This window comes from Cupressus sempervirens, chromosome 9 (genome assembly GCF_028749045.1).
Source record: "Cupressus sempervirens isolate cs-2001-9-10 chromosome 9, ASM2874904v1, whole genome shotgun sequence".
Lineage (NCBI taxonomy): Eukaryota > Viridiplantae > Streptophyta > Pinopsida > Cupressales > Cupressaceae > Cupressus > Cupressus sempervirens.
This window is the reverse complement of record NC_143126.1, coordinates 672145568-672171734: the sequence shown is the minus strand read 5'-3', so window position 1 is coordinate 672171734 and position 26167 is coordinate 672145568. Positions and strand designations below refer to the sequence as shown.

The 26167-nt window shown below is 33.4% G+C and overlaps 1 protein-coding gene across 1 annotated transcript; it reads right to left on the bottom strand.

The window, feature by feature from the left end:
• Window positions 1–6913: 6913 nt before the first annotated feature.
• On the bottom strand, window positions 6914–25599 carry LOC149540527 (uncharacterized). The gene is made up of 7 exons (XM_089802702.1): window positions 25363–25599; window positions 25065–25108; window positions 24779–24950; window positions 24446–24659; window positions 20703–24126; window positions 7655–7902; window positions 6914–7293 (listed from the first exon to the last, which is right to left on the bottom strand). The coding sequence occupies exons 1-7, from the start codon at window positions 25597–25599 to the stop codon at window positions 6914–6916; spliced, it is 4719 nt and encodes a 1572-aa protein (XP_089658828.1).
• Window positions 25600–26167: the final 568 nt, after the last annotated feature.

Genomic DNA, 26167 nt, shown 5'->3' with positions numbered 1-26167 from the left:
GTACAAATGTAAAATTAATAATAAAGTAAATTATTTATATATAGAAATAAAAAAATACTACGATAATTTTTTTAAATAAATTAAAATAATTTTCAATTAAAACATTACCATATTACATATTAGAAAAAATTGAGATCATTTTTTTAATTTTATAAATTTAGTTTCTAATAAAAACTACAATTTTTAAGAGCCTACAACATAATGGTAAATTGTGAGCCTCTTATCGAGAGGTCTTGGGTTCGACTCTACACAAGTTTAATAAATTAATAATAATAATAAATCACATCACATAATAATAATGAATGTTGGCTTTGGCCTCTTACCGATCAAAAAAAAAAAACTACAATTTTTAATAATAATATAAAATTATCACAAATATTACAAAATATGACAACTAATTAACCTAAACAAAACTATCATTTCTACATTAAATATAATAGTTACAATTTAAAATACAATGTAATTTTAAAACTTGATATTGTGATATTTATTTTAATCTGCACTGCATTCTTTTCTAAATAAAAGAATTGAAAAAAACTTGTGATAAAATGCTTCATTTATTTCTACAATAAACTTTATTAAGAAGCATCGTATGGGCAACATTTATGCACCTTTATTCAATGTAAATATTAAAGACTCCCACTATTTAGCACTGACTACAGGTGCATATAAGTTGCTCCATAGCCACTAGCATACACCGTAGCGAGTGCCTAGTTGTACTCATAGTGGAAAGAAAGAGCAGACTAGTGAAGTCCCTTTGACCTATACATCTATATATACCTACTTTGAAATGCCCACATGTACAGTAAGTCATTAATGGTAGTTGTAATAAACTTTATGGTTTTACATGATTAAACAATAACAAGCATGTACTTCACTAACATTACACCATTCTGCATTGGAAATCAAAAAATTTGCATTAATTGTCATGCTAGTCCTTGAAATCCTTGTAAGAAAAGGAAACGCTTGTCCTCCTTAAAAAGTTGCATGTTTTTCTTTAGAAGCAACTCATCTACAACTTCACTTTCAAACTAGGCCTTGATATTTTGACAATCTCCCCTTTGAAAATACCTCTACAAATTCATTTGCCAGTGACAATCTCACCTTTGGACTCTGTAAATCCGATATATGTATTAAAATAGTCTTTTTATGCTTTTTCTAGCGCACAAAGGAAGGTGTAGTTGCAATAATATTCTCTGGTTTTCCATCACCTATTCTCCCTATCAGAATATATGAGACTGTCATGGGCTCTAGGATTTCATAGGCAATTGACTCTAAAAGATCATTAATTACTCCACATTGTGTATTAGTCGATAAATCAAATGAACTGTATGCGAGATAAGCAAGAACAATTCTGTATAGTCCTTTTCTAAAAACTCCCTTCCCCCCTTAGTAGCTTACGCAAGGATACCTTGTCTAAAAAGGAGATCTCAACTCTTTGAACTACTTCTATGTTGGAATAATTCCACCTTTGAATGAGTAATTATTGATGTTTGTTACAACTAAATAGCAAGATGTTATTAACATCTTCTAGCCCATCAATTGGTGACTGAGTAAACTTGCAGTTTAATCATCTTTCACCTCTTCCACACATGAAGTCAGTTGAGATTTTCTTGGTTCTAGAAAATGTAAAAGTCTCCATATATAGAGACGTAATTGTATTGCAATAATCAATCAAAAACAATATCTTTCTCTTTCAATATCTTTTGTGTTGTTGTTCTTTTCTCTTAAGTTTGTTTATATTTTTCTTCATAGTATCAGAGCTATTGTGATTCTTGGGCAATGTTAGCTTTTCCTTGGTGTGAAGTTCTAATCTTTTGCAATAGGCATAAATTTCATTGAGCAGCATTTGTTTTTGGGTAAAGAAATTGCTGCACAAGTTTGGTGAGAATTTCTTTTACTGATTATTTTAAAGTGTTGAAAGTTGAACTATTTTTTTCTCATCCAAAAAGGAGTGAATTTGATTAATGGATTCTCTTGGTGTTCCTTTTCCCTCAGTTAGATTGAATAGAAATAATTATTATGATTGGGTTTCACAAATTGAATTGTCTCTAACTCTTCAAAATTGTTATAATGTTGCCATTGGTAGCAAACAGAAACCAAAAGGCTCTAGAAAAGAACAAGATGATTGGGATAGGAGATACATAAAGGTAACAGCCTTGATCAAATTAACACTTTTTGAAGAAGTTTTTTCGGAAGTATGAAATGAAAGAAGTGGAGTGCAAGTATGGAAGATATTGAAAAATCTGTATCAAAATTCAGGTGATGTATGGATTATATCTCTCACCACAGAGCTGCATAATATGAAATTCACAAGCTCACAAGAAATAGTGTCTCACCTAAGTAAATTAAAGGAAAAGAAAAATGAGTTGGCTTCACTTGGAAAGAACATAGATGATAAGGATTTTGTTCAAATCAATATTAAAAAATCTTCCAAGTTCTTATCAATATTTTATAAGGGGACTAGATAATGAAGATAAACTAAAAACTATTAAATTTGATGAGTTGTGTGTTAACTTAATTCAAGAAGAAAAATGTCAAATAAAAGAAAGAGAATCTTCTACTCTTGAGTGTGAATCTTAAGCATTTGTAATGAAAGGTGAACAATATCATTAAAAGGCACAAGATAATAAATCAAATGGAAGGAACTGAAAGTATGATGATAAAAATAGCTCATCTAAGAATCCAAATAGAAGCAATTGGAAATGTCACTATTGTGGTAAACAAGGACATAAAGCTAATGAATGCTACAAAAGGATTAATGATACAAAGTATAAGTCTACAAAATCATTTGATTCTAAGAGAAATGCTTTTTGTGTAGCACTTAAAATAAATAGTTCTTTTAAAGATGATTGGACAATTGATTCTGATTGCATACAACATATATCATATAATCAAGAGCAATTTGAGTTACTAAATGAAAGAAATGGTGAAAATATATATTTGGGAGATAATAGTCCTCTAGAAGTTAAAGGAAGTGGAAATGTTCAAGTGAGTAATGGAATCTTTAAGAATGAGAAGCTTGTCCCTTAATTATCAACAAATCTTCTCTCTGTATTTCAAATTGTCAATCAAGGATATAAAATAGAATTTTACAATGATAAATGCTTAGTAAAGGATGTGAACAATAATTATAAAGTGGCTGCAATTGGTAAAGTGGAGAATGGATTATATAAATTTCAAGAATTCATTGAAAATAAAAATGTGTGTGCTATTGCCAAGTATGATGATGTGAGTAGGTTGTGGCATGAGCATATGGGCACATCAACTATCATAGCCTCAAGCTTATGGAGAGGCTAAATATGGTCCATGGGCTCCCAAGAATCTCACCTAAGAAAAGGTATGTGAAGGATGTGCAATGGGTAAGCAACATATAGAAAATTTTCCACAAGGAAGATCATGGAGGGCAAGAACATCTTTACATTTGGTCCATAGTGATGTCATGGGTCCTTTTAAAACATCCTCACTTGGAGGTGCAAGGTATGTTCTTACATTCATAGATGATTGTACTAAAAAAATTTGGGTATATTTCTTACAAAAGTACTTCGAGTGTCCTATAAGTTTAAAGAGTTCAAGGTTCTAACTGAAAAACAAAGTGGACAATCTCTAAGAATCATAAGAACATATAGAGGAACTGAATATATGAATAAGGAATTCTTGGGATTTTGTAAACAAAATGGCATTAAAAAAAGAATCAACTATTTCTTACTCACCACAACAAAATGGGGTTGCAGAAAGAAAGAATATGACTATAATGGAAATGGCTAGTTGTATGATTCATTCAAGAAATATAGAAGTCAATCTTTGGGCTAAAGCAATTCATACTGTAGTTTACATTCTCAATAGAACTCCTACAAAGGTTGTTATGAATATAACCCCTAAAGAGGCTTGGAGTGGAAGAAAGCCTACTGTGTCTCATTTCTATATTTTTGGTTGTATTACTTATGCTCACATTCCTGATGAAAAGAGGAGTAAATTAGAAAGAAAAAGTGAGAAGTGCATAATGGTGGGATATAGTGAAGAGTCAAAAGCTTATAGGCTATATAATCCTAATACAGGGGAGATTCATGTTAAAAGAAATGTGTGGTTTGATGAAGATATTGAAAGTAATAAATCTCCCATGTTTTCTCATTTTCAAATTTTACTTGAAGAAGATAAATCTATTGGCATTAATGATTCAGATCAAAATATGATACCTCTTCCAGAAGGAGCAGCCATGCAGGTTGAAGATTCAAGTAGAAATGATGATGAGGACACAAAGAAGACAATGAAGACTCAAAGCATTCAAGAAGTCTATCAAGACAACCTTAGGATCTTTGCTAACTATGCTCTTATCACTAAAGTGATGTAGGTTGAGACTCCAAGCACATTTGAGGAAGCTAAACAAAAGGATGAACCGAAAGAAGCTATGCAAGAAGAGTACAACTCCTTGATGAAGAATGATACTTGGGAATTGACAACACTTCTAGAAGGAAATAATTTGGTCAGTTGCAAATGGACCTACAAAACAAAATTCACATCAGATGGAGCCATTGAGAGATACAAGGCGAGGTTAGTGGCTCGTGGTTTCTTACAAGAAAAAGGTATTGACTACACTGAGATATTTTCCCTGGTTGCTAAAATGACCTCAGTTCATACCATTATTTCTTTGGCTACAAAGTGTGGATGGAAACTAGTTCAAATGGATGTAAAAAGTGCCTTTTTGTATGGTGACTTAAAGAAGAGATTTACATGCAACAACCACTAGGATTTGTTAAAGATGGTGAAGAACATCTAGTATGTAGATTGAGAAAATTGCTATATGGTCTTAAACAGGCTCCAAGGGTGTGGTACTCCAAAATAAATGAATTCTTTATAATAGATGGATTTGAAAGAAGCAAAGCTAACCTAGGTATATATGTAATGCTGATGATGAAACTGTTATTATTGTCTTGTATGTGGATGATCTAATCATTACAAGAGATTCCACACATTGTATTGAGAACACCAAGAAACAACTCAAGCAAACTTTTGGATTGAATCATTGAGGAGAGCATAAGGTGGGACAATAAGTGGAATCAAGGGATTGTATTGAATAGTGCATGAGGTAGGACTTAGGTACTCATCTAAAAGTATGACAGTTGTTGGCAGTAGTAATTTCTCCCACCTACCCGTCGTCCACAGCCACAAACAAACAACCAAAAGCAGCAAACAAGCAATTGTCATTAGCCGTTCTTAGTCATCTAAGCACCATCCAACACACCAGCTACACTGTCCAGCATTAATTATATTGCCAACTCTTTACTACAACATTTAATATGCATTTGCTTATAAAAAGAATAAGCTGGGCCTATGATGAGCAGAGCCCATTTTGGGTTTCTCATTGTGGATCATGAGTAGATAGAATGTTGTAGCATTCTAAGGATTTGTAATAGATTTCAGTTATGTTAATGAGTATGAAGTGCTGTAGCACAGCTTGATGTCTTTGTATTTTGCTTATTGATTTGAATGATTTTCGTTGCATTCATGTTTGTCTTTGCTCCACTCTATCCACCTCCTTCAACAGCCTCCTGCGCAGCCCATCGATTTTGGCCCATTAACTTTGCCCACTTCCCTATGCCAGCTGGGACAAGTATAGTTTGTCCATTTCTAACTGAAATAATGGATGCCGATTCATCTAAGTACCCGCAATTGTGATAATAATGTTTGCATCTCGGTTTTGTCAATGAAATTACTTGCACCAGAGACATGCAGAAATTGGGCAACGCGCACTACAAATTCCACACTTTTAGAGTTGTTATAAACTTTATGAACAGTCTCCTTAATGTAAGTCGACAGAGAAAGAACGATGATTTTAGCATGCCCATGAAGCCATTGTACTAAATCGGTTCGCTGATTATCCCTCAGATTAGCAATGGCTATTTTAGTTGCCTTAGGCATAAATTTGTAACAAGTTCGACCTCCCAGCTCTTTGTTCCATATTGTCGACCATTCAGCGTCCTTCATGCTCTGACTAAGGTAAATCTTGTCTCGATCAGCAGAAGTTTTATTATGAGTTAAGCTCCAGAAACATACATCATCAGAGCAACTCTCATCTTGATACCTGAGCATTGGAAATGAATGGAGATTATCATGAATTCCACTTTCCATCCAATGTTATGCTAGAAAACAAAGGAGTTGGGCATACACATCTTCAGAGAGCCCATTCACCCATGGATGATCTGCTCTGATATATGAGGCGTGCCACTCAAAGCTCATATATTGCACTCCCAAGAATACCATCGACTTTAAACTGTCCATACATGGGTGAATAAGATTTGTTAGTGAACTTCGCAGTATCTTTCTGAAGCCAGGAAGTATACGACGAGCTTGCCAAGGAGTGCAGTACACATTCTGGCTGGCTTCACAGATAATAATTTCTTCTTTTTGCAGGCAGCCTTGGATAGCCTGCCGAACGCTTTCTAACTGAGCATAGCTCCGCGAAAGAAGGTGAATAGGGAGGTATTTGTCAAAGCAATAGCTTCTAGAAGATGGCGGTGCTGACACTACGCCTTTCACAAGATAATCAAATGCTGCACAAAATGCGGTGGAAACACAGTCGAGAATCCCTTTATTCCACTTATTGTCCCACCTTATGCTCTCCCTCGATGACACCAGCATGAAGTCCACCTGAATGATGAATGGCAATCCAGTCACCATTTCAGTGGGAAGAAAGGCATAAATACCAGCTCTCACTTTGTTTCTTGTTGTTGTAACCCGTTCATCTTGGGAAAGCCAGCGTGATCACCCAGTTTTCCACCTCTTTTCTTCCTTCCACCCGATTCTCACTCTTCACAGGAAACCGTTGCCTCCGCATATAATAACTGCCCTCTCCCTTGGACTCGTCATTTTCTTGGGCGGTGAGGTGCAGAATGAACGATTCAGATTCCTCATTCTAAATACTCTTAAAGGCTGTTTCCTTGCAAACAGAGATTGCATTAACCCGCTTCTGGTTCTCCTCCCGGACAGAGAATCTCTTTATCTTTGACAAAAACAAAATCATTTCGGGGTGTACAGTAGCAAGCTGCTCTTTAACAGCTTCAACCTTTTCATGGCGTAGGGAAAGAATAATAACGGTAGTGGGTATCTCTTCTACGCTCCTACCACCGTACACGTTGAGAATATCTTGAAGGCTTGGTTTATCATCAACCCACTCGGGAACAATGTACCCAATTTTTGTGTCAGGAGGAAGGATTTCGTTGAAACGAATTTGATACCCATTACTGAAAATATACGGGTGTCTGGTCACTATGAACACACTCTTAAATCCAATTCCTATGAAGAAAACAGGTGCATTTTAGTATAACAAACCATCACAATCAGTAATGATTTCAATAAACAGTGCATTCCTATAGCACATATTTTACAATCTATACTGATCCTTGCTTGTGTTGGGTTTTCTAATTGTAATTTCAAATCACATTCCAAGATCTTTCGTACAATAACAGAAAGGGTAGAAGGATTAACATAATGAGATCAAGAAAAGTTAACAAACAACTCAAATTTAGATATTACTCAATAACCCTGACATACATTTAACCCTTTTCCGAATAGTTAACAACCTTTATTTCTTTATTCAGTTGTAAATGGAGTTGAATACCTTTTTCTCATATATAATCTCCACCTTGCCTTTTACCCATTTTGGTGGATCGTCCAACACTACAGACGGAGTCAATGTTCTTGAGGGTGAAGCCTTTCTCGTTGTTAAAGACGAGCAGAGTAGCAGGAGCACCCACCCCCGTTATGTCTCGGTTTGTAATTACAAACTCTGTCGACGGATCCGCATCAACTGCATAATCGTTGTCCTCGGCATTCTGCCACATAGCAAACATGATTATCGAATTTTCATTGAACGAATTAAACTTGCAATAATGTGATAAAAAGCTGCAGACATAAAATAATTATCTGATTACCAAGAGAAACATCTGGAACATTCCAAAGAGTAAATAAAATGTTCTCTTTAGACCAAATATAATTAATTTTATTAAGATTTCCAACAATTTATCTATAAGGAAATCAATAACAGATCTTTGAAGTGCAATGAGCTCATCCAAGTTGATGAAATTTATTCCAATGATCTTTGAAGTGCAATGAGCTCATCCAAGTTGATGAAATTTATTCCAATGATCTCAAGACTTGATTAACAAGTGCTCTAGAAGAGCAAGAGTCCCTGCCTTATGGAAGGGTTAGAAGATCAATTACTTTTATGTCTCAGTTAATCATTTTATTTTGTTTGAAATATAATAATATTATGAAAAATATTGAAATTAAAGCTTAGTCTAAAAGAAAAAATATTGAATTTGTTCTTCAATATTCTGAAAAAGTACTGAATTTGTTCTTAAATATTGAAATCAACCTTAGTCCAGAAGAAAAAATATTTATGATCTAATATTGTAAGAAAAGCTTTTGTCATATTTGTGTTCCAAAGGTTACTATTATAAGAACGTTTTTTCTTTTGCTTTCACATTGTTTATCCCTTTTTCAACGAGGGATTAAGACATTGGAAATGCAAGAGTTGAAGTTTGTTGAAGTCAACCAGATTGACTCTTTGCCTATACACAAGTTTTACAAATATAGATTATCATATGTAAGTGTTTTTAAATATTTATCATAATCAATAAAATGTACCTTCTTCTTAAGCTTAATTTTAAACTACAATTAGATTAATATCAAAAAGAATTTAATGTTAGAATTTATATTATTTAAACTTAGTAATTGTAATAAATATGATATTTTTGGGTTGAAAGTCATTATTAAAATCTTTTACCATTTATTGTTCAAAATAAAAATAAAGAATAAAAAAATAGTTTGTCTAATTTCTACTTATTCATATTTGCTTTGTTGTAACCATTATTACCAATAAATTGAATCTATTTAGTAAAGTTCATAACTAATCTATTAAAAAAATTATAATAAGTAGAGACTAAAAAATTTATAAACTACTTATTAAAAAATTACAACATAATTTGTAATTATATAAGTATGTATTATTAAACTTATATTATACATGTTCATTGCTCATAAAATTTAATTTAATAATACAATTATAACATAATTTAATTTAGTTATATTCAATTCAATTGATTTTGGTATTTTCAATTAAATTAAGTTATTGCTGATCAACATTTGAATACTAAAAATTTAAAAAAATTGAAGTGGTGAAATGTATAGTTCTTTAATTGAATCTAACATGCCAAAATAATAATAATAGGTATACAAAGATTTTTATTAATTCTATAAATTCTAGAAAACTCAAAGCTAGAAAGTCCAAATCTAGAAAGTTCAAGAGTAGCTTAATTCGAATAAATGATCGCTATTTTTAAATTTTTTTAAATCTATCCATTCAATTTTTTTTAAAATTGAGAAGTACTTTATTTTAAAAATAAAGTACTTCTCAATTTTAGAAATTGTTTAACTTTGATTGTAATAAAAATTAATTGTATGACCACTACTAAAAACATTAGTACCCTGCCTTATGCAAGGCAGAGACTAATAAACAGTACCCAAATCCAAATCTCTCAAGAGCCTCACATAATTTATCTTCCTACTCAATGACTTTGGTATGAATTGCTCTAGTTTTTTTTTTTTTTTAATCTTATCCATATACATAATTTTATGGGGTGGTTAAATGTTGATTTACCTAGCCCCGTGGCATCTTCCTACTCAATGACTTTTCTATGAATTGCTTTAGCTTTTTCAAGATTTTTTAAAGCTCATCCATTTTTTAGTTTTTTTTTTAAGTTTATCCATATACATAATTTTATGGGGTGGTTAAATGTCAATGTCTTTATTCTTGATTAATTACTTAATTGTAGACTAATTTTTGATCTACATTAGAAAAAACTTGCAAACTATGGATGTTTACATAGGACGCAAGTAGCATTACATAGAAGAAAAATCATGAAATACTTTACATCATCACTAAAATATTTACACCTCATTTGTGGATGTTGGGTTTCTGGAGTTCATCTCATTTTGGTGATGGTTTGGCCTTTGCTCTCAAAAGTTGCTTGGTCACTTGGAGCTTCTAGGTTTTCCAGCTAAATACTATGGAGGAATTATGTGGTTTTCCTTCAATGCCTTGTTGCAACTTTACCTCTTCCTCTACTCATTTGTGATTCCCCACCTTCCTTTCTTGGTTTGGTGGCTTTGAGGAGGCTCTGTTCCACTCCCAGGCTCTAGCTCTTTAGTGCCTTTAGTCTTTGGAGGTTAGTTTCTAATGTGGTATCCTTTCCCCCTTCACTTCCTATTTCTTTTTGTAGGTGTTTCCTGACTAGTTTTCTTCCTATGAAGCTCTTATAAAGGGAGAGCCTTTGTCTATTGAGGTGAGATCTCACTTGGTTCTTTTGTGATAGTTGGCATATTCTCTCCATGTTTCTCTTCTTTCTAGTTTCTTTTTGAGATGGGAGCTCCTTTTGAGGTGGAGGCACATCCTTAGGAGGTGGATTGTTGTATGAAGATTCATGTGGCTATGGATGGTTTTTTTTGCAAAGTTGTTAGGTTATAGGTTAGTTTCTAGATGGATTCATTTTGTTGGTTTTTTGTTCACTCTCATTCCTCTTGAAAGGGGTTTCCTTCTCTTTTCAATTGTTGGTCTCTTTAGGATTCCTTCTTGTTGATCTATGTCTTATCTATTAAGATCTATTATGATTTTGAGGTTTTCTATGGTCTTTTGGAGTAACTAGAGTTCTTATTTCTTTTGTTGGTCTCCCTCAATTATCTTCTTTCTTGTGCCTCCTTTATCTAGAGTAAGGGTTTTCTTTGGTGTTTGGTTTGGGATTCCCACCTAAACCCCATTATTATTTAAAATATAATATCTTATTTGTTGGACCCTAGGTCCTATTGGTTGTGGGCCCTATTAAAAGACTTTTGAATTCACCTCTCATGAATTCCTTTCTTCCCACATTTTAGGCTTGATGTTACTTCTATGTTCTTGCTGATTTTTTGGTTGTATAGGTTTGGGTCATTCCACTTCACTTAATAAAAAAACTAATATTTACACTCATTTATATAAATTAGTTTTCATTTACTCCATCATGATCAACATTTACCTTAATCCATCTACTCCATCCATCACATTAAGCCTTATATAAATATATTCACTCTTCAAATGATACAAAAAAAAAACCAAAATTCAAATTAGTGATGAATTGATTACATTTAAAAGGTATTGATATGACTTGACATGAATATAATGAATCAACCAAGGGTTCAACTATAAGGGAACAAAAAATCTAGTGAGGAAAGTGAAATGTCATTTTGCGAGTTTAGTTCAATGTCATTAGTTTGAAATTAATTAATATTTGCAATGTACAACAATTCTTATTGTGCAACAGAAATATTTCACAAGCTAGGAATGATTGTAATGAACATCAAGTTGTATTACATAGATGAAACATGACAAAACACTTTATGTATTTTTACACAACATAAATTTTTACACTTATTTTTGTATTTTCGTTTCATTTATTACATCATAGTAACCTTTATCTTAACTAGCACCTTCCATCCATCACGTTCATCTTTATGCCTAAAATTTCACTTCTTCTACATGATGTACGAAAATAAATGAAATTTAAATTAGCAAATTGACTGCATATAAAAGATGTTGACATAACACTGCATGAATTCAATGATCCCAACAACAAAATGCCCCTAATGTTATGTCCTAATAAAGGGATACAATGTTCAGTAAGGAGAAAAATTACTTGACATGTCATTTATAGCTTTCTCAAACAACCTTTTATTTTAACCATTATAGATCCATCATTATGTTCAATAATATTTCTCTCAAGGTCATTTTCATTGAATTATAACATGTACCACTGAACAAGGAAAATAACTAATTTCAAGAACCTAAAGTCTCACTTAAGTATTTCATTCAAAATCCTATTTTATTAAATTTTTAAGAGTTGGGGATGCATGTTACTTCTACATTAAATGTTTGTAACCTAAAAGACTAAAATTATCCTAGAATTAGAAGTTTTATCCATGTTATCCAATTTTGTGAATGAGATTTATGATCATCACACCGCATAGCCTTAGGACATTTTACCTATAATATGCCAAACATGTTAAAATTATTACATCGCCAATTAAAAAACATATTTATTCTTGGTTGAATTTATAAAACTAAACTACATGTATATACAGTAATGTACATTATAAAAAAATTAAAGAAAATAGGTCATTAATATATTTATACATGCTTATTTATCACTTAACCATATGCTACATCAATTTCCCTTAGTATAACATTGAAATATCCATTACAATAAGATTCTTTAACTAATGAAGCTATACCTTCCTATATTTATGTGTGATCAAATTTTTGACATTTTTCAATCTAACCATCATCCAATAAAAGATTGTTTGCAACATTCAAATATAGTTCATCCCACTTTCGACCAACTATAATAAAAAAATATAGAAATTTCTAACTGGTGTATATTTAAGATTAAGAATTAATTAACTAGAATATATATAAAACCAAATATAAAATGGATTTAAATTAATTTCCATTAACATCTTATAATTTCGTCTCACCTTCTTTAATTTAGCTTTTCCCATCATGTACTCCCCTTCAAATTATTTAATAGAGTTGATATCCAAAATGTGTCTCAATAGATATTATGTAATACATACACCATAGTATGGTATACCATATACCCCTTCACCGTAGACCCTTAGTATGTTCCTTTTGTCAAACCAAAGCACTCAAATATTTTAGGTGTCTCTTAACCATCCACATTGACCTTGTGTGTACAAGTGTACATAATTTTATCTCGTCAACTTGGTGTATAAGGTAGTGTTCTTGTGCATTGAAAAATGTTGAAGGTAGACACTTTTTCATATTACTCATTAGATGAGAAATTTTTCTCTTCTAATATTATACACCACCTTTATAGATTTCTTTATATGAAAACCATGTACAAGTAATTGTAGATAAAATATTAATGAAACTTAACAAAATAATACATAATATACTACATTAAAAGTAAAACAAATAGAAATTATAATATATTTATAATAAATTGAACAAATATCCCCACTACTTACCTCATGTATTTTTTAAGATTGGATAACTTTCTTGAAATTGTTGTCAAGTTGGACTGAAAGAGAAAAAATGTAGGGCAACAATTCTAAAATAATATTTTCATTGTTATTTGAAAACTAGTAGGCATAATAAAATAATAGGTACATGAAGTATATAAATATATAGTTAATATACAACAACGTAAATTACCATAATGAAGGTATCTCAATCATACATTTTCATCCCTAGCCCAAATTTACATTTCTTTGTTGTGATATCATTAGTGTTTACATAGAATTCTATGGAAAATCAAATTTTCATATTACTTCTTTTATAAAAATCACTTTTTTATTCCATTAGGAACAAATGAAGGGAATTTTATTAATTTAATCACCATCAATATTTGATTTAACCACATTTTTTTTATTGCATGATTGGATTATTGAATGTTACTATAAATTTCGAGGAAAAAAATGTTTGTCACATCTTCCATCAAATATTATCCATAATGTCTCAGTTTAATTCTTTCTAATATGCATAATAACAAAAAAAAATTACATAATTTATGGTTTCCCATTATAGGGAAACCTACTAAATTATTTGGGATAACATTTTGCCCATTTGGAAGCTATTCATTAATGCTTTAATGTCATTCATGAAGCATATAGGTTTAAAAAGTTAACATTGATAATAATCATCAATTATTCAATTATAATATGAGTAACTAAAAACCAATTTATAAAAGTGTAAGTTTCAAATAGAGAATGTATGATAGATTAAAAAAATTGATTGAAAACCACTAAAATGAAAATTAATTATATTACATTCCAAATTCCATAGGTGAGGTGTTATTCTTCATGGTTTTGATGTATTCTCTTCTTTCCCATTAAGAATATGTTTTTTGATAATTTAATACTTATTATTCTTGTGGAGAAAGTCCTTATACTCATTAAAACTTGCTTTCCTACAATTGTTGAAGGATGGGATTTCATCTATTGATGACAAATTGGACAAGTAAATTTTTTGGGGCATCATGAATTGTCCATACAAGCATTATATAGAATTAAAATTATATTTATCCTATTAATATATAAATACCATACATAGTGATTCTATTCCACAACTCTAGCAACTCATTGATAAGAGGCTCAATACATTTATATTTAACTTGGTTGTTATCTAGTTCAATGAGTAGAAACATTATGTAATTATCAAAAATTTTACTATAATACATATATAATTTAATGTACATAAATATTAAATGGAAAAATACTTGGAAAAATGATTGAAAACATTATGTGCTCCCTTTTTATTGGCATCCATGGAGGAATATTATTGTTGATAACAAAAATAGACTATGTAACAAGTAAATAGATCTCATCATTCCAAATAGATTGACACTATCTTCTCCCAATAGAATCTTGAGATCATGGGGTTCTTTCAAGTGTTGCTATTTTTTCTCTATATTCTAAAAGACAAACCATCCACAAGAATTTGAAGAATGTCATCTCCACTTCTACTATGTCTATGGTAATCTATAAATAAATTTAAGCCTTCTCACCTAAATAATTATTGCATTAACAAAGAACCTTGCGAGGAACCTTTTGGTTATTTGATTTATTTGATATTTGTCGATAAAACATTTACAACATTCTATTACAAATTTATGATGTTCATAATATATAATATGATCATTCAAACATGCATCTATTTCTTGATCCTCCATTCCAATTTCTTTCATAATGGTAGATAACTCTCAATATAAGAGAGCAAGAATACTAGATGGTAGTAACAAAAATTCACCTATCAATTTATAAAACAAAATAACTCGTTAGTATAAAGAATATTTATAGTAAATTTCACCCTTTACTTACTAATGATAAAATAACAATTAAAATAGATGAAAAAAGATGACATATATGATATACCTTAATATAAGCACGACAATGTTATGTGGGGTAAACATTCATAATCTTCACATTTGCCAACAAAAATAGACAAGATAAAAGAGTAGTTTAAGAGCCTTCATAAATGGGATAATATGTCTTCTCAAGTACATGTGAATCATGAACAACATCAAAATAATCCTGATCCTCATGATTAGAAACAACATTACTGAATGTGTCATGGATCAATGTATTTGTAGCATCACCTTCAATGGTTATTGCTGCCACATGATTATCTTCTTTCAAATGATAATCATCTTTGGTTGTTGATTTCCATGCCTCCATGTTCTTCCACTTTGAAAAGCTCATTCTTTAGGTCATTTTAGTTCATATGATGTGCCCTAGGATGCCCGACCTATATAAAAATTATCAACATAAATAAACCATGATCATAATTTCATTATCAATTGATTATTATTTATATAAATAATCAAAATGATACAAATATATCAAAAACCCTAAACTCTAAATACGTAAAATGAACAACTTACCAATGGATGATAATTATTCCCCCCTTCAATGTAACCATGTGGTCTACAACACTTCTCATCTATTGTGATTAAAATTATTGCTATCTTCAAGGCCTAGTAATTTGTGAAGGAACAATAGGATTCCCCATTACCTTTTCTACTCAAGATAGACCACAATGTAGTAATTGTTTGCTTATTTTTTTCAGATCAATATTGTTTGACATGACTTTTTATCATAAGAAACAAAATCAGCCTATAAATAATTTTTTATACTATATAAAATTCATCAACTGAGAAAAAAATTTGTCATGAACATGAAAAAATATATTCATAGTCAATATTTTATACCTCCATCAAAATTCTAACAACATTACACAATCTCACCACTAGTTCGTGCCTTTGATGGGCTTTCTCATCAAAATTTAGCCTTACTCTTCAAGCACAATCACTATCATCAAATTTTTAATAAACATCGAGAAAGTTTGAAAAAATTAAAGAAAATAACACCATTAAGCTCTCAATTTCTAATGAAAACAAATAAAACAAAAGGTTCATTAGAAACTTTTGTTCAAAATGCACCCAAATGAGCTAGTATTTTTTACAAAAATGTGTTTCTGCTAACTAACAATATTGTATTTCATAAGAGAAGTAAACATTTAGAGACTTCACACATTTTTAATAGAAAACTAATTAACAATGGAGAATATTAATTGGAATATTAAAGGCCTAAACACTAGTATGTAGGTATTTTCACCAAGCAAATAGGAAGAGAAATCTTTGAGTTCCTATTGGGAATATGGAAATTAGAAAAATGAATACATAAGTATTTATGAGTGAATTATTTATGTTTTCATAGTGTACCATAAAGTTGTAAAGGAAGTGATCATTGATATCTCACAATAAGGAGTTTTAAAGGGACTATGAAATAGTAATTGTCGCTATTTCTCTATCAAAGGATATGAAAGGACTATGAAGCAAAGACCTTCATTATTGTGTAGAGGGTCCAAAAGAAGGGTTTGCAACATAGCAAAAAGTGGTATTTTGCATTTCTGAAATGATGACACATTAATGAATTGATAGTGGAATGAGGTAGAAGTCATTCAAAAAATTCATTTTGTATGTATAAACATCTCTTTGAAACCAAAAGGTATTAATTCTATAAAATTATCAGTGATGAATTGAAGCCACATGTAGATGTCAACTAGCTAGTGCATCAGAGATTTTGGGGCCACTAGAGTAGCTGGGTGAAACTAGTAAGTGAATCATTTTCTATCTTAGGTTTTATTTCAAAACAATATGATTCTTAGGAAGAAGAAGGAGGTGGTCATGGAAGACACAATAATTCATCCCCTATAGTATACATTATTAAAAAAAATTGCTTAAATCTCAAGATATAGGTATTAAATATTTATTTGAAGATGATAAAAGGGATTGTGGGGTTCTAACAATATACCAATTCATGTTAGGTCTTTATTTTGATCATTCTATTCAAAGAGATATGATAAAATTCTAAAGTGTAACCCTTGGAAGTTAAATATGGCTAAAATCAAAGTGCAAAATGTATTTTTTGATACCAAATTAGTAGATGCATTAGCTAGGAGCTCTAGGGAGAGGACTAAAATAGTGAGAAAAGTTAATGAAACCCTTTCCTGGTTATAACAAAAAATATGATACAAGAATGTTTTGGGTTGAGTATTCAAGTGATTACTAAGCTTGATAGAGATTAAAATAAAATTATGGACTACTAGTGTATGGTAAAAAGTATTTATTTGAAAAAAACAAAAGTGGCCTTGTTTATGATCATAGAAGATAAGAACATAATGATTTAGTTACATATGGTAAGGATCCAGGTTTCTCTACTACTAGTTTCATGTGGTTCTTCCAGAGGTAATATTGGGGTTAGGGATAAGTATAGCGAGAATAGAACAAATCTAGAGTCCATTGATCTCATGTATCTGTCTATAATGACTCAAAATGTCCATCCATCACATGAGTCCTACATAACTTATGAGCTGGAGAGAAATTTAAATAAATAATTGATTGGATTGAAGAATACAAATAGGTTCAAATACTACACTCTATTGTGTCACCTAATTTTGTTTCACAAAATTATTGTCCTTCATAATCTATTGAAATTGACTGCCGAGGATTGTAGGGGAAATAAGTTTCAAGTGTAAATGTACTATTGATTGTGGGACTATGAAGCATTCCACAATAGGTTTGTGATCTAGAATCTCAAGGCATTAGGTGATGCGGTGGTGATAACCCCCCCTTCAATTAAGGAGATTATAATGTAAAGAGAAACACAATATGATGATGATTTCACTCATAATTTTATAAATTGGATATGTAAATTTGATCATACTATATTTAGGGCACATGGATGTAGGCAATATCCACACAAATTATCTATCTTTGTGTTAGAAAGGAATATATTCTTGGAATTCATGTGGAATATGCTATGGTTGGGAAGGGAACTTACTACTCGTAGGAGGAAAGGCATATTCTTTCCCAATGTAACTAGGTCTAGGGATTTCTATATAGACCTTGGAACCCTTGAGCATGTGTAGGAATGTTTGAATTCTAGCAGATCTGGATAGTGAAAAATCTTTTTTAAAAGGATTAAGAAGGCCACATCAGGTCTTTGGTTAAGGAATGTAGGCATTCCTTTGATTTTAATGAAAATTTGAAAAGAAATTGTGATGATTATTTAGAAATAGCTTATTAGTTTAGAAAGGCTAAAATCCTTGTCAAATTTGGAACTATGCATCCAAGACTTTGATAAATTGAAAGGTAAAAGTTTTGCAACAGAAGAAGTAAAAGTTAAGCCTCCCCATAAAAGGGTGATAAAATTGATTATTAATGATTCAAATCCAAACTCTCCTCCTACTAAAGTTTTCAAGATTGAGTCTTGACCACCCCTTGTTTAATATGATATAGAGGAGATAGTTACAACTTTAAGAGATATGAGATAGGATAAAAAGACTAGGCCTTCTTACCTTGTCTCTATCTTTCAAGGGGAAATCCATGCCTTTCAAACATATATGTAGGAAAATGTTGAGAAGAATCCTATGGGTCTGGGAGATGAGATAGAGGATATAACTTCTAGATTCATTGAGATTGATGATTTTCTTCACTCCTAAGAACTCAAGGATTTTCGGATTTGTATTAAAGTGATGGAGTTTGAGGAGAAAAAGAAGATCAGATTAATGGGGCTTGAGGAATCTCATCATGAGGAAATTATGACTCGAATGTTCAAGGATTTAAATCCAAAAAATATAGATTACACCATGGATAAGGAGAGGGATACTAAGGAAGATTGATATACCCTTGGTCCTTGGTCTGGCTCTAAAGGAAACATTTCTCCATGATTAGGTGAGGAAGCAAGATGGAAGCAAGATGACCCCACCTTTGTTGCAAAATTTGATTGTGAAGAAAAAATCACTGGGTGAGGTTACAATCCTAATGCACAAACCCTAACAACATGGGTAAGCTTCAAGGGGCCTTATGAGACCAAATTGGTTTATTTTTCTAAGAATGTCGAGCGAACAACTATCTTCAAATATTAGGGGATGCAAATCCATTTGTCTCTACTAATGAACAAGTGTTGAAATCCATGTTTAATAAGGATCAAATAAAATGTGTGTAGGATGAATTGAAATGCTCCTTTAGTAGGCAGATTGAATTGAATAAAGTGATAAATGAGTTATAAGTCAACCTTCTAGAAAATGATATGGAAACATGGAAGCAAAAGGGAATGAATCCAAAGAAGGCTATTATGGTCTCTCAAAGTATTAAGTGTTAAAAGCTAGAGTTATCGTTGCACCAAAAGATTGACCTATTAATGCTCGATACAACCACTAAACTTATAGAACACACAAGAGGCAGTTAAGCCATGTCATGAATCCCGAAGGGGAAGGCTAGCGGTTAGTCCAACATGTCCCCCTCAACGTTACCCAAGCGGATTTGAACATGTGACCAAGCTTCGATACCACTTGTTACAAGCTAGAGTTGTCGTTGCACCAAAAGATTGACCTGTTAATGCCCGATACAACCACTAGACTTATAGAACACATAGGAGGTGGTTAAGCCATGCCACGAATCCCAAAGGGGAAGGCTGGCAATTAGTCCAACATTAATATGCCATCTCCTAGAGAACAAGGAAAAACCCTAGAGGAGATGGAAGATGCATTTAATGCTATGTTCGGGCAAGAGTTTTCAACACAAATGTTATCCACATTGGAAAACAATTTTTTGTTCAGAATTAAGGTTGTGACTCAAAAATGTAATGATGTCTATCATGATTGTTTTTGCTGAATGAAATGTTAAGTGGATTCAAGAAAAATAAGCCTATATTGCAAAGTTTAGATAAGAGGAAGAAACCCTCTCCATTTAAAATATCACAAATTTATGACATAACACAAAGTGACCCAAATGCTCCTAAAGAAATTAAAGAAACCAAAAGAATAATGGACTCAATGTTTGAAGAATTGGTGATGATGTTGCTCAGCCCTATGAAGCGTTGTCTATCAGAGATAAAAGAGAGTCTAATACTATATAAAAGGAATCTGAAATGTAATTCTCACTTTAACAAATAAAATAGTTTATGTATGCTACTCCCCTTCCCCATGTTTACATCGTTATTTTCAATCCTCAAACATTTCGGGCCACGCATGAGAAAGCTGTTGGACATAGTGCTGGCGCAAAAATTGCGTGGCAAGAGCTAATTACCACTCAAAATATCCGAAGGTGATAATTCATTTTTTGAGCTTGGTGGTAGTCAATTTTCTTCAGGTAAACAGATGGAGAGAGGAATACCTGGAAATTGTCCGCTTATTTAGTTCATTATCAATCGAATGAAGACCAAATCTCTCTTGTAGCTTAATAGAAATCGTCTTTCTAATTTATAGATTTTGATTCCTCTTAACAAATTCACAAATGAAAATTTAATTTTACAGGAAAATTATATTAAAAGCCAAGAACCATACAAGGGATTGAAACGTTGTAAAATATCAAGTCAGGAACTATATTTAATTACATCAAAAGCCGAACTCCAAAATTTTCAGAACCCAGCTGATCTTGCAGTGGAAAAGAGGAGTATAATATCGAAAAAGCATTCTATCAAACAGATGGTTAAAGTCATAATCTCAAAATTGGGTTGTAACAAAAACCAGTTCATGTCCTACACTGACAATATACCATTGTGCCTTAGAAATGAAAACTACATATCACTGGATATAACATGCTTTGAAGTCTTCCTGCAAGAATAGGAATTCCAGGTCCTCTACGAATAGCTGCATGTTTTTCTGCTGGAGAATCTCATCGACAACTTCGTCGTGAAAATCCAAAATGCACCCCGCCTTTAACATTTCGCACAACCCTGTTTCAAGATCAGGATATTCTACTGATAATAACCCCTTTGAGACCACTTCTGCAAATTCAGTTGCCAATGAATATCGCACCTTTGGGTTGTGTAGATCAGATAAATGAATCAAAATCCTATTGTTATGTTTTTCCCAACGCACAAAGGAAGATGCAGTTGCAACAATATTCTCCGTACCACCATGCTCTCTTCTAATTGTCAGAGTGTATGAAATTGCCATGGGCTCTGCAATTTCGTAGACAGGCGACTTCATAAGAGATTTAACTATCTCGTGCCGTTTATCTACTGAAAAACCAAATGATGGGTATGCGAGATAAGCAAGAATAATTTGATACAGTCCTCTCCTCAAAAATCCCCTCCCTCTTTGCAGCTTACCCAAGGACGCATCAACTGGAATAGAGACCTCCTTTCTCATGACTACTTCTGAAATATTTTTAACCCCAAGGGAGTTGTACAATTTGAACAATAATGGCAAAGGTATTTCAGAATCTGAGGGGTTTGGATGCCAAGCGAATATGCTCCTCGTAGAATTTGTTCTGAACAATGCCGTGAGTTTAAGATCGTCGGGGACAAAAACATCAGTAGCAGCACCTAATTTCAGGGAGTCTCCAATATTTGTCTTCAGAGTAGGAAATTTCAGAAACTTTCCTCCCATCATGTACTCTACTTTGCAAGGAAAAAGTGACCAGTAATTCAGAATACCTTTCCAAATTGAACAACAATCTGTTTCTGCTACATGAGCATTAGCTGAGGACCAATCCAGCCACACGTTACAGTACTCCTCGACTCTGGGACGCACAACTACTCCAAGAATATCGGAGAAAAAGGGAAGTAGTGAGGCTTCGTAAATATTCTCGAGGACATGTAGCTTGTGATTTGAGATTCCCCAGTCATCGTGAATTATACACATTTTTGGATCCTTCCATTCTCCACGGTCACCCTGTGAAGGAATCCAGATTCTAATAGATTCTTCCTCCTTAGGTTTCCAGTTGAAACGGCTGAGGTATTTATAAAGCCTTGTTATGGCCTTAAAATCTGTGTGCATCTGAAGATGTTTTGCAACTACTTCACACCCCTCTCGGAACTTGACAATCACCCCCATGCATCGAAGGGCAGCCATATATACATAGAATGAGGAATCGATGAAAGAAAGATCATCTGACCTCAGTCCGGCCTGTGACCACTCAGAATCTGACAACAAAGACATGTTAGGGGACTGGTATCCTCTTGTGGTATTCAACCATTTTGCTTCCATGATGCTTCTCTTGAAATTTGCAGGAAGAGACTTCCTAGACGTCTGTATCAAATGTTGACTCCAGCTTAGAAGGAGGACAGTTTCCCTTTGCCCAATTACGAAAGGAAACTGATCAGGCACTTGACCATTTGGTGGCTTCAGATGTGGAATATCTTTTGCACTAAGTCCATCAGTAATAAAAAATGTCAGATCGCGTCGACTTGCCCCCGCCAGTTGAAGGGCACAGGTAGGAGGACTTAGGTAATCAGCTGAAAGTATCACAGCCTCCTTCGTAGCCCATCTATTCTGGCCCATTAGCTTTGCCCATTTCCCTATCTCAGCTGGGACTAGTTTTGTTTGCATATTCCTGACTATGGATCCCGATTCACTTACTATGGGCAATTTGGAGCATAGGGTTTGAACTTTTGTATACTCCATATAGTTATTAGCGGCTGAAAAATGAAGAAATTGGGCTACACGCACTGCGAATTCCTTGCTTCTGGAATGGCAAATGTCTTCTATAACCTCCCGAGTAAAACTAGAGAGGGACAGGTCAGTCAGTTTTGCATACCGATATAGCCATTCTAGCAGACTGGGTTGCTGGTTGGTAATGGCCATTTGAGTTGCCTTGGGAAGGAACTTGTAACGTCCAGTACTAGGCCCTCCCAACTCTTTGTTCCATCTTATCAACCAATCTAAGTCCCTCGCACTCTGGCAAAAGTAAATCCTGTGCTTATCAGAGGAAGATAGTTGAGTAACGCTTATCCAATCCACACCAGAAGGACAGTTATCACTGTGATACTTCAGCAGCGGAATTGGATGGAGGTTGACACGAATTGCATTTTCCATCCAATACTGTGATACAAAATAGAGAAGTTGAACGTAAGCATCTTCAGATAGTCCACGCACCCATGCATGATCACAGGTTATATAGTTGGAGTACCACTCAAAATTCACGTATTGCACTCCCAGGAATACCAAGGACTTTAGATTGTCCATGCACGGATGAACTAAGAATACTTCGTCAGACCAAAGAGCATTCCGCGGCTTATCTGATTTCTGCACTATCTTTCTGAAGTTGGGAAGTATTTTACGAGCTTGTGAAGGAGTGCAGTACTTGTTCTGGCCTTCACAGAGAATGATTTCTTCTTCTTTCAAAAGGCTTTGGATGGCCTGCCGCACACTTTCTAATTGGGCATACGAAAGCGGATGAATTGGCAGGTATTTGTCAAAGCAAGAGCTTCTCGAAGATGGTGGTGCAGATTCTACGCTTTTCACGAGAAATACAAAGGCTGAAACGAAGGCGGCAGGAACGCATTCGAGAATCCCTTGATTCCACTTATTATCCCATCTTATGCTCTCCCTCGATGAAACCAGTATGAAGTCCGCCTGAATGATGAATGGCAATCCAGTCACCGTTTCGGTGGGAAGAAACGCATAAATACCAGCACTCACTTTGTTTCTTGTTGTTGTAACCCGTTCGTCTCTTGGGAAGGCCAGCGTGATCACCCAGTTTTCCACCTCTTCTCTTCCTTCCACCCGATTGTCACTCTTCACTGGAAACCGCTGCCTCCACATATAATAACTGCACTCCTCAGTGGACTCATTATTTTCTTGAGCGGTGAGGTGGAGAATGAAAGATTCAGATTCCTCATTCTTAATACTCTGGAAGGCTGTTTCCTTGGAAACAGAGATCGAATTAACTTTCTTCTGGTTCTCCTCCCGGACAGAGAATCTCTTTATCTTTGACAAAAACAAAATCATTTCAGGGTGTACAGTAGCAAGCTCCTCTTTGACAGCTTCAACCTTTTCATCGCGTAGAGGAAGAATAATAACAGTAGTGGGTATCTCAGCTTCTACGCTCCTACCGCCGTACACGTTGAGAATATCTTCAAGGCTTGGTTTATCATCAACCCACTCGGGAACAATGTACCCAATTTTTGTGTCAGGAGGAGGAATTTCATTAAAACGAATTTGGTACCCATTACTGAAAATATACGGGTGTCTGGTCACTAGGAACACACTCTTAAAGCCAATTCCTGTGGACAAAATGGTGCATTTTAGTATAACAAACCTTCACAATCAGTAATGATTTCAATAAACAGTACATATTTTACAATCTATACTGATCCTTGCTTATTTCTGCGCTGTCTTGAGTTTTCGAATTGTCATTTCAAATCACATTCCAAGATCTTTCGAACAATAACGAAAAGGGCAGAAGGATTGACATATTGAGATCAAGTAAAGCTAACAAACAACTCACATTTAGATATTACTCAATAACCCTAACATACATTTAACCTCTTCCAATAGTTAACAACCTTATTTCTTTATTCAGTTGTAAATGGAGTTGAATACCTTTTTCTCCTACATAATCTCCACCTTGCCTTTTCCCCTTTTTCGTGGACCGTCCAACACTACAGACAGAGTCAATGTTTTTGGCGGTGAAGCCCTTCTCGTTGTTAAAGACGAGCAGAGTAGCAGGAGCGCCCACCCCCGTTATGTCTCTGTTTATAATTACAAACTCTATCGACGGATCCACATCAACTGCATAATCGTTGTCCTCGGCATTCTACCACATAGCACACATGATTATCGAAATTTCATTGAACGAATTAATTTTGCAACAAAGTGACACAAAGTTCCAGGCATTAGAGATAAAGGAACATTTCAAACAGTAAAGCAGTTCACCTGAATAAGCTCCATAAGGAAATGAACGTCCTTTGTATACAGCTCTGCAGAGAGATGTTTTACAGCATGGTGCAAGTCTTCAACAAGTGGATTTTCTTCTCTACCCACTGAGAATTTCTCCCTCCTAATCTGTTCAATATGCTCCCTTGGAGTTGCCATTGGACTCGCACAGCTAATTTATAATGCAAACAATGTATAAGAAATTTCAGACATAAGAACAATGCATAAGAAAAAGACTACATACAAAAATGCAAACAAGTTAACAAAACCCATACTCTTTATCTACCTTCCTAAACGTTTTGCTCTCAGGAATGAATTGTCAACCAAAGTCTGAGCTCATATGAATGATAATATCAACAGCTTAATGAGTGATTTATAGCTTTAAAGTTTAGACAATCACAACTTGATAATATTTAATGATATTGGAGTGTGGTGTGAATGATGGTTTGAACTTTACAGTATCGAACATCTCTGAATGCCACCAAATCATCTCACATTACCTACTTCAATATTTTAACTTAATAAATGACTCAAATGCTCATTTACTTTCAGTTGTCAGTTAAAATTAGTATGGAAAAGATCACCATATCAACCGCAAGAATCACTGAAATGGGGTGAGTTAATGGACTTAACGAATTTACTCGGATGATGTTTTGAATTGATTGATGGTAAGTAACCACTTTGTATAATTGGATGTCAACTTTATTTTCCCTGTGAAAATAATTGTTTAAGCTCACAGACCGACCACAAAGAGCCGATGTGACTCTAGAATTGAAGCCTAACACAGCTGCATTCAACAGATACCCAAAAAACACAATCATATTAAACAAGTTTATTGAACGACGCGATCATTTATAATATAATTATAAATATATATATTGAAACTAATACAAACTCGGGAATCAAATTAAACTGATTGAAAACATAGATTTAAAGGTGATGATTATTAACAATTTAACAATTTATTTATGATCATTCTTTATAGAACGAAATAGACATGCATTTGATAAAATGTTTTAAAAATGAATAACTTAATCGGCAGAAATGAAATACTTAATCGGCAATGGATCACTTCAAAGTTTAGGCATAACTTTGATGTGATGGAGGACAGTATTAAATGAAGGTTTTAAATCTCCAGAATCGGCAAAATAGGAATTTCTTTTAACTACATTGTGCACATTAATCAATCTGACTGTGAAAATGGCTGTCAGTTGCTCTCTTTACAGCAAAATAATTAATCTATCGAAAAGAAAATCAACAAATCATCTTTAAAGTGCAGTGAGCTCATCGAACTTGACGAAATTTACTCTGGTGATCTCATGATTTGATTGATAAACAGTACCCAAATCCAAATTTCTCGAGTGCATCACACAATTTATTTATCCCCGT